Source organism: Gracilinanus agilis, chromosome 3, assembly GCF_016433145.1.
Source record: "Gracilinanus agilis isolate LMUSP501 chromosome 3, AgileGrace, whole genome shotgun sequence".
Classification (NCBI taxonomy): Eukaryota; Metazoa; Chordata; class Mammalia; order Didelphimorphia; family Didelphidae; genus Gracilinanus; species Gracilinanus agilis.
The window spans coordinates 67539666-67553736 of NC_058132.1; the positions used below are offsets into that span (position 1 = coordinate 67539666).

Consider the following 14071-nt stretch of genomic DNA (forward strand, 5'->3'; position numbering starts at 1 on the left):
CTGAGCTTGAACACTTGGAGTTGGGACTTTCAGATGGAGGTATGAGTTGAGTAGCTAAATAACAAAAGGATCTTTCCTATGACTAATCAGAAAGTGACCAGAGTAGGGTAATGCTCAGCTACAATTTCTCTGAGCACAACCCTAGTGTCCCTATTTTAAGAATAACTATGGGTGAGCTACATAAATAAAGGACAAAACTGGAAGTAAATGTTCAAAATTGTTTCAGAAACTTTTGATACACGTAATCAAAAGTATCTTCAGTGATAAAGTGAAGTGAAGCTCATAGATGAACTTCCCTTCAGAGCCAGGTGCAAGGAACGCTAAAGAGACTATTGTTATAGAAAAATAAGCTACGTATTTAAAATATATAAGGATAAACAGGATTTCTAATTCTAAGGGATTCTAACTCCACCCAAATAAAACTCCCTAGTTCTGCAAGAAACCGCTTCTCCTGCATTTCACAGGCTACACTAATCCTCTCTGATCTGACTAACCTAAATTTATACTGTTCTAAATAAAACTACCACTATTATCCTTAGAATTCTTAACTTCACCTTTAAGTTATAAACATAACAAAGGCTAGCTGGTGGAGTCTCAAAAAGAATCAAGCTAGGACTCAGAGCCTTAACAGACTCAGAGTCCAAACCAAAGACCAGGGTTTCTTTGGTATTCTAAAAGTTTAATCAATCTATAAACAGTAATAGATAGTCAATAGTATTTCCGAAGTTGGAAAAGAAAACACTAAGCTCCTTTAAGTCTTTCACTTAGAGAGAGAGAGAGAGAGAGAGAGAGAGAGAGAGAGGCAAAGATGTTATCTTCTCCAACCCTGAGAAAGTCCCTGTATTTGACTCTGCCAACTGCCAGAGACCAACTGTCACACCCAGAGAGAGTAACTGTCACAGGAAAACGGTTAAACTGTCAGCATTAGAAATTAACTCTCTCAGCTCTGTTTGAAACTCCAATTCTTTCTCAAGCCAGCTTCTTTGCTTCTTATCTCTAAACTAATAAAACACTACTTATTTTCTAATATCATCCTTATATTATCCATCTCCGCTACCATATGGAATGAGTATTTTCAGTGGCATGTGTTTGAATTTGAACACTCTTTTAGTTTAGACCTTATCTGGAATATCCCCAAATAGCAGTGTAACCATAGGTGGCCCAAATCTGGAGATCCAAATGGGATCATTTTAAGTGGTGTCCAGTAGGTCTTACAGGGTCATCCAAACAATGCACTTGATGGGGTAGCTTTAAGGTCCTTGTTGTTTTTTATGATTATGTTATTGTTAATGAGCTTGTTATATAGAACTTTTCAGCACATTCACTCACAGGGCTTTGCATATAGTCTGCACTGTGGAAATGTGTCAATGAATGAATGTTAGAGACCTGCAAAGTTTTTTCAGCATGCAGGTGGATCCTTGAAAATATTTCTTTGATACTGTAATAATGAAAATGGGTTTGACAAATATAAGAATTTTAAAAATTGTTGTGCTCACCATTTATAATAATTAACTCTTAAGTCAAAAGCAGTTGGTAGGTTTAGTAGCTTTATTATAGCAAGGTAGGGATAGTAAAGTGGGAAATATAGGAAGGAGGTAGACAATATTGCCTAGCCAAATACCCTAAGTCTGGATCCAAGTACCTCACTGAAGAGAGTGTCTCACCAAAGATAGGAAAAGAGGCAAAAGGCCAGTGTCTCTGGCCAGGGTCTCCTCATCCCAAGCAAGTCACTGAAGCCGAACTCCTCTAGCCATCAATGCAGAGTCACCAAGCAGAAGAATCCCCCTTTCAGCAATTGCCACCAATGCAGAAGTCCGAATCCAGCCAAATCTTCACCAGAATCCAAAGTTAGAATCAGGAAACTGAAATCTGAAGCCACAAAAGACACTGTGCAGTCCAAGAGCTTGATCTGCCTGAGGAGCCAAAAGACCACAGAGTCTCACCAGAGCTCATGCCCTTGAGACAAAAGACTGCAAAAGACTGCAGAAGACGGCCAGGCTTCCTGAGGCTCCCACTCATACGCAGTTTTTCTCCACCCATCAGCACTCCTGCTGACTGTGCTCCCCTCTTACCCCAGTACCCCAGATGTTCTGTGCCTACCTTTAGATTTTTCTCTTCTTGAAAGTTGCTTCATTCTGTCTCCTTGTTGGTTCTTTCTCCTGAGTTCATTTTGGGTCATTATTTTAAGATTGGTTGGAGGGAATTCTCACGGTGGTTTCCTGCTTCTACTCCGTTGTCTTGGCTCCTGACTATACATTTAGAGATGGGCCAAAAAACTGGATTAAAAAAAACCCCAAACAGTGGATTTAGTGACATAATGGAGATAGCCTTGAAACCCAGAAAGGAACAAATATTTAATAGATTAGGTAGTAAAGTACCTAAATTGTATTTTATTCCTTGGCAATTTTTAACCTGTTACTGTTTTAAAAAAATATATCACTATCCCCTTGAATTCTCTGTACTATATTACTGAGGGAAATCTGCTATTGATGTCAAAACCACTGATCACTCGTGTCAGACCACTGACAAGCTTTAGTAGGCTTGTCAGTGGTCTGACATGGGTTATAAGATATTTCTGCTGGTTGTGTCCAGGGCCATAGGTACCTTGTCAGTAATGTTCTTTACTTGTTATGAGTGGGGATGGCTATGATGGGAAAGAAAGAGCATTTCTATCCTAAGCATAGAGAACAATGTGAGCAGAGTGGAGGGAGGCAGGGCTGGGGAGTGGTAGTTAGAGAATAGAAGAAGGCAGTAAGTAGCCAGGTTTGACTGGAAGATAGAATAGGTAAGGAAGAAGTTTCAGAGGCAGCCAGTCTTCTGGCTCTCAAATTTTTTCTGGACATAAGGAAAATGCAGAAATAAAACATTAGACCATGAAGCAGAGATGTGGGTTCTGATCTCACCATTATGTACTCTTTGGGTTTGGACAAGTCATATACACCTTTTTCTCAAATATAAAATGAAGAGGGAAGTGGACTAGATCATCTCTAAGATCCTTTCTAAATTCTAGGATTCTATGAACTTTTAATTATCTCCTAAGACACTGCATTTTACCAAGCCATAGAAATTTTTGCCTAGGCATTTTATTCAGTAACGAGAGATACAGTCCTTCTCCAGAGAAAGTAGATTGCAGCCTATGTAATTGGAGCCTTTACCTAGTGGCTCTGTGCCCAGGGGGCACTTTGAAACTATAATTAACACTTCAAATTTACCCTAGCAAATCAGGCTTTAAAATTAATTGCCTTCCATTTATGAGAACTAGGTAAGTATGTAAACTTGTCAGTTGCCTCCTCTTAATTATTTGAAGTGAAGTCCTTAATTAGCAATATCAACTAACCTTGCTTAAAAAGGCTGTCAGCAAATACTGGAGTGGCTTCATCCTTACCCCATTTGTCCTAAATAAATAAATACAGTAAAACAGTATTTTAACTTATATTTAATGAGCCATTGTCTGTTCCGAAGCTCCCTCCTTAGGTATTTTTGGAACTTTCAACCACAATGTGCTGGGAATGAAGTATTAATGTGTTATGTGTAGTATCCTGGTGGTCTGAAATCTTCCAAAGGCATCTAACCTCTTCCAGGCTCTGTTACTTTCCAGAGTCTTAGGAGTCACCTTGATCTTTTAAAAATTATGCTATTACTGGGAAAGAAAATCTTTACTGTAATAGCTATAAATTATTGTCTCAAAGTAAATTAAGGGGTCAAACCCTGGAGACGAAGTTAGAAGATCTGTTCCAGTGTTGACCTTGCCAGTAAACAATTAATGATAGTGAATTAATTACCCATGCAAACTTGAGCAAATCACTTCCTCTCTGGGCATCTGTTTCTTCATCTGTTAAATGATAGGTTCAGATTCAAGGATCTCCATGGTTCTTTCCAGTTCTAAGATTCTGTTAGAAATATATTAAAAAGTTATAGTTTAGAATAAATAAGTTTTAAAGTCAAAGATCAATCTCTATGTAGTTTCTTTCAATTCAATTCAACAACGTTTAGATACTTGTGTGTAGAACATTATGGTTAGGTATTAAGAGAATTATAAACTTTAGGTAGAGTGTGACCACCATGAAACTAATAGTCTAAGACAGTCATATAAAAATTCAGAAAATGGGGGATACCACTAACCCATACTTAAGGTTCCCTTTGGGAGGCATATTAACTTTAGAAACCACGTGTTAATGTTATCTATGTTCTATTTGATTTTTATTTATTTTGTTAAATATTCCCCAATTACATTTTGATCTGCTTTGACAGAATGTTTCAGGGGCACATAGCTAAGAAGTGTCTGAAGCCAGATTTGACCCCAGTACTTCCAGTCTCCATGCCTGACACTCTTATTCACTGAGCCACCTAGCTGACCCTGTTCTATCATTTCTAGTGCAAAGACTATTTTCTTTGGCAGAAGAAACAAGTAAAATCAGAATGGAGCACAGCTTTGTTTTCTTTCTGTTTTCAATAGTCATCAACTCATCTAGTCAAGCTCTTCTTTGAGCTTCCTTTTCTCTCAAAATAGTTTGTAAAAAGAGAAAAACAAATGACGCCCTCCCTTTTCTTTTGTCCTTAGCTTCTCACATCAGCCTCAATTCGTGAGTTTTAGCACTTCTGACACTATATTTTACAGGCCATGCCATGCCCTTCTATTCATCCTCAGTAACCTAGCCTTGCCTCCATCTTCCTTAGATTTCTTTTAAAAACTTTTAAAATTGATTGGTGTGTACCCACATTAGGCCTCTGAATCTGTTTTCCCAAAATCTAGGGTACATTTTGGACTATATCTGGTTTTCCTCTCCTCAATTACATCTCTATAAGGGAATAGCCACTTACTCCTATGATTCTCATCATTTCCATTTCAACAAACAGCATCTCTCTCTTAGTGAGAATCAGATCTAAAATAGAATTTATCCTTGCTTCCTCCACTTTCTGAAGAAAGATATCACTGAGGATAAGTCAAGAAGTTATTAGCTTTTCTGCTTTTGGCAGAGAGAGAGCATTCATTAGTAGATGACTAGACAAATCATGCATCTGTGTCAGGCTTGTGATCTCTTTCCTCTTCTAGTGCAGGTAGTTTATGGTATACTCAGGACAAAATCACTTCTGTTTCATCTTCCATTGACCTCCATCCTAATATTCTTTGTTATGTTTCCTCCTCTGACTCCTGGATTTCCTCATATGAATATATCTTCTTTATATTCAGTATTACCTACCCCTTCCCTTTTAGCTATCCTGTTTCTTTTCAATGAATTTTCCCTTCCAGAGGCATGGACCAGTCATAGGTTTCATTCTACCAAATCTCAGTGACATCTGTGACATCATATTTTTCCCCTTGCATTAAGACCTCTATTTTTCTTGTTGCCTAAACTTTAGGCATTTGTGGATAAGCATGTAAGACCATGGAGTTTTACTACTGGCTCTTTTCTTGGATTTTGTCTCTTGTGAACTTCTGTGCCTTAATGTAGCTACCCTCTGTGGTAAATAAAGTGAGAAGATAAACACAGGCATTTAATTTAAAGCCCTTTTGATTACATTGCCAAGACATTAAACAGATACATTCTTAACAGATTTTGTTAGGTATACTCCATCTCAGATCTGGAACTTGTCGACTATGTTTTAAGTCACGGTCCAGAAAGAAGTACAAATCCCATTCTTTCTCTTCTTTCTATATCTTTCCTTTCTGTATCCCATGCTTTCATTAAGCAAGGGAGGACATCCAGTGTCCATCTGGTTTTTGCCCAAGACTTCATAAGTGATTATGATCCTCTTTTAAGTTTCTTCAAGCAGTATCATTTATGCTCATGTGAATTTCCTAAAGTGAGTAGTTGTCAATCAGCAAGCATTAATCAAGTACTTAATATGTGCCAGGTGCCTTGCTATGCACTGAGAATATAAATATAAGCAAAAAAAAACTGTCCTTGCCATAAGGAGCTTACATTCCAGTGGTGAAGACGTTACAAAAGAAAGTGAGAAGTGAAGGGTGGGATGGAAGGAGAAGGTGCCCAGCATGAAGACTTGGTGGAAAAGTGTAGCCATCTGGTAAATGAAGTGGTGATTGATTTGGATGCCCTCTTTAAATAGAAGTTTTGGGTAGAGCCAGCCACTTTCCAATTAGAGGGAGAGGCCACAGGGCAGAGGGAATTCTGAGGAGTGATTTCCAGGATGAAAAGGTTTCTGGGGCATGGTGAGTAGCCCAGAATGCATCCTAGTGGATGCATTCTTTGATATATGCTCCAGGAAAGCAACAGAATTATCAGTTTAACAAAAAGTTGCCTGAGTTCTCCTGAACAAGAAATCACTAGCCACTACTATTCTTCTCATATTCTTTTGGTCCTTAATGGATGATCTCTTACCTGATAGTTTCTGTGTTTCTACTGTATCATTCTTTGAAGCTCAAGTAGCTTCTTCCTCCTCAGAGCATCTTAGGAAGAGACTTAGATCTGTTTTTAAGCTGTAATCATACAGCTGTTCCTTTCCTTTCTGTGTATAATATTCTTCTATTCTCTAGCATCTTGATAAGGGTCAAGTTCCCCCCCTCCCCACACACACACCTTAGATCCTTCCTTTTTTGTCATTTGAAGCCTTGTTTCTGTTTCTTTTAGGAAATTTATTTTCACCAACAATTTAAAGAGTAATGAGGTGTACTTTGAGTCCCTTCTCTGCATCCAGGAAGGAGATCACAGATGACAGTGTACTTTGAGTCCCTTCTCTGCATCCAGGAAGGAGATCACAGATGACAGTCATTCAGTAGTAAAATACAAATAAAACACACACACACACACACACACACACACACACACGCGGCAAGTCCCTAGGCGATTTCTCCCCTCCTCCTACAACTACACATTTTTCTCTAGCATTTATTTTTTTGCTTTTTCTGATGTCCCTACTACCCTTCCAGCTAAAGAGGGCCCTCGCCCTGGGGATAGAGCCCATAAATAAATAAAATCCAGGTGTAATTCCTTAGAATTTGATGTAAGATCAATCAGGGAGGCCAAATCATTAGTAAATTTAATGCATCTCTCCTGAGGTTTTTTTTCCCCCCTTCTCTGAGAACACTTTGTTCTTTTTAATGAGGGTTAAGACAGATGGGTTTGGTAGAGGCTCTCTGGTTCAAGGAAGAGGCCACTGCTGCTTCATATAGCTTGGGGCGGTCCTGTGGGAAACAGGGATTTACATAGCTTTTCCTTGGGGATGTGACTGCATTATTATTATGAAGAAATTACATTTGATTGGTTTGGATTGTGCTGCACTGTAGTGATGATTTTGTCATGACAGTGAAAAAATATAACAGCTCCTTAATACTTTGCAGCTGAGAGGAAACCGACAAAGGGGAAGCAAAGACTGTCAGAATGGAGTGTTTATACAATAAGACTGATTGTTTTCAAACAAATCTAATTCAGTATTTGCCTGCTAATGAGGACATCTTAATAGCAAGGAGAGAGGGCCCCATTATTTGGATGTTTCTATTAACCAGAGTTGTTTTGTTTAGATCAGTGGGCAGGATACCATCTGTTACCAGAAAATTTCCCTTTCATCCAGCCTGCCCCCATTAAGAGTCCTGTTAAGTAACTTCAGCTGCCCTCCCTCACATTTAATTCCCAGAATAACTCAATTCAGGACTATTGAGATAAAAGGTAGCTAAGAGGATATTGGAAATTGCACAGTGCCTTTAGTGGATTCAATTTGCTTGCATTCTTTGTGAGGAAAAAACCCTGGAAGGTGATGTGGTAGAATGTGTACCTGGACTGATAGTGGTCAGTAAGCTTTCAGGAGAGATCATCTTTTTAAAAAATTCTATGATAGTTGCTTGTCAGCATTCTTTTAAAAGATCTCTTTCTAATGAACATTCTAGTTACTTAAATTTATATTCCATTGCTAGGCAAAAACCTCAAGGAAGTCAATGACAGGCCCCATATAGCCAAAATATTTATAACAACATCCAGGTAGCTGGAAACAAAGTAGATGCCCATCAATTGGGGAATGACTAAACAAACTTAATCCATAAATGTAATGGAAATTATTGTACTGAAAGAAATGATAAACATGTTGAATAAAAATGTCACATGGGTAAGATTTATATGAGCTCATGCAAAGTGAAGTAGAGCTAGTAAAGTTTATATATACATATATATGGAAATAAATAGAAAGAACAAAAACAAAATAATACCAAATGCTTTGAAATTGTACTGACTGACTTTGGTCCCCAAGAGAAGTTATGAGAAGATACCTTCCCTCTCCTTTTTTAGAAGTAGAGAACTGTAAGTGTGAGATAGTGGATATGATGTTAAACTTTTTTGATATTAGTTTTGTAGAATTAAAAATTTTTTCTTTTATTGTGAGGGAAGAAGGGAGATGGGTGATTGTACACAGGGAGAAATATAGGTAATGATAAAAACAAGAAATCAAAATTCATTTTTAAAAATTCCAGTCCTTTAGAAGTCAGCTTGTTATTCAAGAAGCTACTGCTTCATAGTATCATTCCATTAGAATATATTTCATTATCTGTTTCTCTAGTATTTCAAAATATATGTGACCCCATCAGTGTGAGTGTTCTTTCCATTGATGCACATCACACAACATGGCCACTCCTTAGTGTGGCTTATCCCAGTGTGTTGCTGTGATTTAGAAATTCATCATTATTGGGTAATAATAATGATAATTTACATTCATTAATGCCTTAAGATTTGCAGAATGTCTTTATAGACTTCAGTGGAGGGAGTATGTATGTATTTATAATATCCATGGCTCTGGGTGTCTTTACCTGAAAAAGCTTATTTGATAGGCAGACTACTGTAGTAGATAGAATATTTAACTTGGAATTAGGAAGATCTGAGTTGAAATGTAGGCCCAGACACTTTCTAACTGTATGGAGCTTCTTAGAGCCACAGGTGAGAGTGGGGTGGCAGGTGGACATCAAAGATTTCTCTGAAAAATTTTATTATTGATTATGAGACATGGGAGTCACTAGTGCAGGAACATCCTACATTGTGTGCCCATATCAAAGAAGGCCCTGTATTCTTGGAGTAAAGCAGAGTTTCAGCAGTTCAAAAGAAACAAGAGATGAGCAAATTTAGAAACATTTCCATCCCAAATGTTCGTATGGCCTCTTTGTGCCCAACCTATAGCAAAACATTCCACAAGCTCATATTGATTTGATCAGCCATAGTCAGACACTGTACATTGACCTCAACATAGTGATCATTTTGGTCTTTTTCAATTATGAAAGACAACCAACCAACCAGCTTTGTTCCCCTAATCTCTAGTCCTCTGTTTTCTCATCTGTAAATTATGATGATAAGTAGCAATTTCCTCACAGGAATGTCAGAAGGTTTGAATGAAACAATATTTATAAAGTGCTCTGCAAGCTTAAAAGCAGTATATAAATGCAGTTTATTATTATGTAAATGATACTATTTAAACTTTTTCCTCTTTAAAGGTCTATGACTCCAGCCCAAGCTGACCTGGAATTTCTTGAGAATGCCAAAAAACTCTCCATGTATGGAGTTGACCTTCATAAAGCAAAGGTAATGATAACTTTGGCTTAATTCATCAAACATTTAGTAAGTACTTAAAGTATACAAGCTGTGAAAAAGGAATAAGATATGGTCTTTCAAGGAACTTAAAATGTAGTAAGGGACAGCAGATATCTAGGTAGTAGATGATTGCATTCATAATGTTTTCCCTACCTTTTACTATGATACTTGAGGAAGAATATTGAGCCTCTTAAGAGTTTTAAGTGTATATCTGAAAATACTACCCTAATTAGCATTATTATATGCATAGAATGTCAGACTTTGTTTGATATCTTGGTTACTTTTGCTGAGCTAGTTTTTCCCTTTCTTTTTATTTGGCCGTTTAAGTGATGGCTCTCTGCAGATGGTAGGGAAAGATACATTTGGAAATAAAGATAGGTGAAAGTTAAGATAGCACAGAACTCTGTAGGTAAAGTGTGAAAAGTATTCCTCTCTTGCCTCAATTTTGTGGATGGACCCTAGGCGCCTTAAGGCTTTGTGAATATTAGTAGAATGAAATTTCTGACGGTTCCTATTAAGCTTTAAAAGTGATCACATTATTAAACTATGATCTGTTGTCCAGAGACCAACCTCTCAAAAAAAGAGGCTTTCATCCAAAGGTGTTGAAAACTACTTAAGACATAGAAGACTTCTATTTGGTGTTCATGGGGCAAGAATGCATACCCATGAAAAATCAGAATTGAGAATACATTTGGTCCTCATCCACCTCAACCTTGTGTAGTTGATAGTACAATTAAGTGTTATCTCCAACTTACAGGGTTAAATGATTTGCTCAAAGTAATACAATAAAGTAAAATTGTAAAGCCCAAATTCAAACTTGTCTACTGCCTCTAACTCCATTATTTTCCCCATTATTTGTGATTGGCATTCCCACTGCCAAAAAGATGACAGCCTGAAGAGATACAATACATTGTTTTATGTAGTGTTAATTTTTTGCTATAATGAAACTTTTTAGACAGTTATTGTTTTCAAAAGTGACGAAAAGCCTCTGTGTTACAAATTAGTAAGTAATGTTACCTAATCTATAATAAGTAGCTCAGAGTAGATGACATCCAAGGTCTCTTCTAGCTTATGAATGCTGGAACTAGTACATTCTCTTAAACGTTTGATGGGTTCTGTACCTATGAGAGATGGCTCAGGGCAGAGTTAGGATAAATGATGCATGTTTTGTAAGTCAGAGAAAAAAGAATGTTCTAGATAGAGGCCAACACATTAGATGGTGGAGAGTTGAAGTAATTGGGCCAAGGTCTTATAGCTGGTAAATGTTGGGACAGGGTCTGCAGAGCTTTAAGTCTTGAATTCTTTTGGCTATATCGTGTTGCTTTTCTGAAATTGAATAAGAACAATGATTTCTCAAGTCATTTGGTGGGTCAGGCATGTGAATATTTCAACATTTCATTGGACAAAAGGCAAAAAAGTTCTTCTGAATCTCCTGGAGATAGCACTTTGTACTCCTTTTATGTATTTATCAAGTTCTATTTTGCATTATGGCAACATGACATCATAGAAAGAGTGCTAAACTGTGAATTGGGATGAGCTGAGTTTTAGGCTTAGCTCCAACACTGATTAGTTGTGTAATCCCAGACATCTTACCTTTTTTTAGCCTTTAGTCTCTTCATCTGAAAATTGGGAATGATAACACTTGTACTTCATAAATTATTAGTTTGCTATAAAGAAAGTGCTTTGTAAACTTTAAATTTATTTAGAAATTTGAGCTATTGTCAATATTTGTGTATGTACTTCTCAAGTACAGGAATTGCTTTATCCATATTTGTATCCAAAACAATATGTTGCACAGAGCTTTGTATGTATTAGGCATTTATTATGTTTGTTGAATGAAGAAATGAATAATGAAGTCTGCTAGCAAATGATTCAAGATATGAACTTAAAGAGTATTGTTGCCAGAGATGTATGAATATTTCTTGAAATTTATTTTAAAAGGTAGAGATTAATGGACGCTTATTACTTGCTTAGAGTACACAGGATAGTTATATAAAGTTTCCCCCGGTGGTAACTGGGTAGCTTAGTGGAGATGGGAGGTCCTAGATTCAAATCTGACCTCAGACATTTCCTCACTGTGTGACCCTGAGTAAGTTACTTGACCCCCCCACCCTTACCTCATCCTTACAGTTCTTCTACCTTGAAACCAATACACAGTATTGGTTCTTTTTTTTTTTTTAAACCTTACTTTCTGTCTTAGAATCAATGCTGTGTATCAGTTCTAAGAAAGAAGAACAGTAAGGGCTAGGCAGTGGGGGTCAAGTGACTTGCCCAGGGTCTCACAGCTGGGAAGTGTCTGAGGCCAGATTTGAACCTAGGACCTCACATCTTTAGGCCTAGCTCTCAATCCACTGAGCTATCCAGCTGCCCCCACACAGTATTGATTCTAAGATGGAAGGTAAGGATTTGTTTTAAAAGTGTCCCTAAAAGTCTTAGTACAGCTTTAAGTTTTAAGAGCATAAAAAGCTACACTAAGACTTTTGGGACTCCTTGTATAACAAAAACTCTCATGGTCTTCATCCTTTGAGCAGACAGCACGTGTCCGATGTCATGTGTATGCTCAGAGTTATTCTTCTGTAGCCTGATTACATATGTCAGATATAAAGTTGAGTTTAACCATTTCCTGTTTTTAGTAAAAGATTATTTTGGTAAGTTCCTGCTTTATGCTAAGTACTGTGATTGTCTGTATCTCTTCAGTTGACTTTGTTAAGTAAGTATTTCAAGCTTTAATGGAAAGAATTATCAGAAATGATAGGCAGCATGGTGTCACGTATAAGAGAGGACTGGACTTGAAGTCAGCAAGACCTGGGTTCGGGTCCTTCTGACACACATGGATTGTTTGACAATGGGCAAGAACATGGACTTTTGCCCCAGCCAGCTCTCTTAAGATTTTAAATTATGTAGCTGATCTACATCAGAGAGGAGAGAGTTTCAGTACTAGAGTACTTCACACTGATAAAATCATAGACTCTGACCCTTCACCTTCACTCTCTTGCAAATTCCAGGAGGTTCACCTGTAGTTCTTAGAGGTATAAAATTTAAGGTGGCATTCAGTTTTTTCAATCGGTAGGTCAATACATATCTATTATATAGATATATGGCATCAGGAAGACCTATGCTCAAATCTCAGTCTTGGACACTAGCTCTGTGAACCTAGGCAAGTCACTTAAACTTTGTCTACCTCAGTTTCTTCATCTGTGAAATAGAGGTAATAATAGCACCTGCATCCCAGATTGTTGGGAGGATTTGTAAATTTTTGTAAAGTGCCTTGCAAACTTTAAAGCGCTATAAAATTATATTTTTAGGTATCATCATTATTATTAGGCTTTATACTTTGCCAAACACTGGTGATATAAAGACAAAAAAGAAGCATTCTCTACCTCCAAGGAGCTTACATTCCATTGGGGAATTAACGTGTAAACATATAATATATACAGAATAAATGTAAATATTCTAAATCAGTCTGTCAACACATACTTCAGAATCTGCTATATGCTAGGCACTTGTTAGGAACTGGAGTTTCAAAGACAAAAACAAAATAGTCCCTGCTGGCCAAGAATCTTAACTTCCTAATTGAAGGAGATTGCAGACACATATGTAGACAAATTTAAAAATGTGTAAAGCAGAAATAAGGTAATAAGGTGAAGGAAGAGGCACTAATAAACAGGAGATGCCTAGAAAAAACCTCATGGAGAAAATAGTTGTGTAGCTAAATCTTAACAGAAATAGGTCATTTTTAGAGGCAGAGCTAAAGAAGGAGTGTACTCTAGACAAGGAGTACAATCAGGACAAAAGCACAGAGATGGGAAATGGTGGTGCGTATGACAAGACAGCAAGAATGCCAATTTGACTGGGTCTTCAAGTGTGTGGTAAAGCTGAAAAAGTAGGATGAGGTCTGCTTGTGAATAGCTTTATGTATCAGAAAAGTTTATGTATAATCCTAATCTGCAGGTTATTTAGAAATGGCATTTTAGGAAAATTGCTTTTGTACAATATATATTTTATGTGTGCAAGATCGAAATGTTGATGGTCTCAGACACTTCCTAGCTGTGTGACCCTGAGCAAGTCACTTAACCGCCATTGCCTAGCCCTTACCGCTCTTCTGCCTTGGAACAAATACATAGTATTGATTTTAGGCCAGAAGGTAAGGGTTTTATAAAAAAAATGTTGAGATGTTGATATTTACTACTCTTTCAGGACTTGGAGGGAGTGGATATCATACTGGGAGTATGTTCCAGTGGCCTTCTTGTTTACAAAGACAAGCTGAGAATTAACCGCTTTCCTTGGCCAAAAGTGCTGAAGATTTCCTATAAGCGTAGCAGTTTTTTTATCAAAATTCGACCCGGAGAGGTATGGGATTCTTGGTTTTTCCTTCAAACTAATATAGGCAAGATCCTTCTCCATCTCATTTTCACCACAGCATTACCTGAAGTGAAGCTTGCCCATGATTCAGGAGCTGATTGTTCATTGTATAACTATATGGCCTCCTTGATGCTTCTCTTCCTTTTCTTTGCTGTTGATCTTTATGCTTTGTCACTTGGAGCTTG

General features: G+C 37.4%; 1 protein-coding gene across 6 annotated transcripts in view; it reads left to right on the forward strand.

The window, feature by feature from the left end:
* EPB41 (erythrocyte membrane protein band 4.1) overlaps window positions 1–14071 on the forward strand; it is a 126568-nt gene that overhangs the window by 43343 nt on the left and 69154 nt on the right. For all 6 annotated transcript variants that reach the window (XM_044667951.1, XM_044667952.1, XM_044667953.1 and 3 more), the window contains exons 7-8: window positions 9428–9515; window positions 13722–13874. In XM_044667951.1, the coding sequence (XP_044523886.1) occupies window positions 9428–9515; window positions 13722–13874 (241 nt within the window). The remainder of the gene's footprint in view (window positions 1–9427; window positions 9516–13721; window positions 13875–14071) is intronic.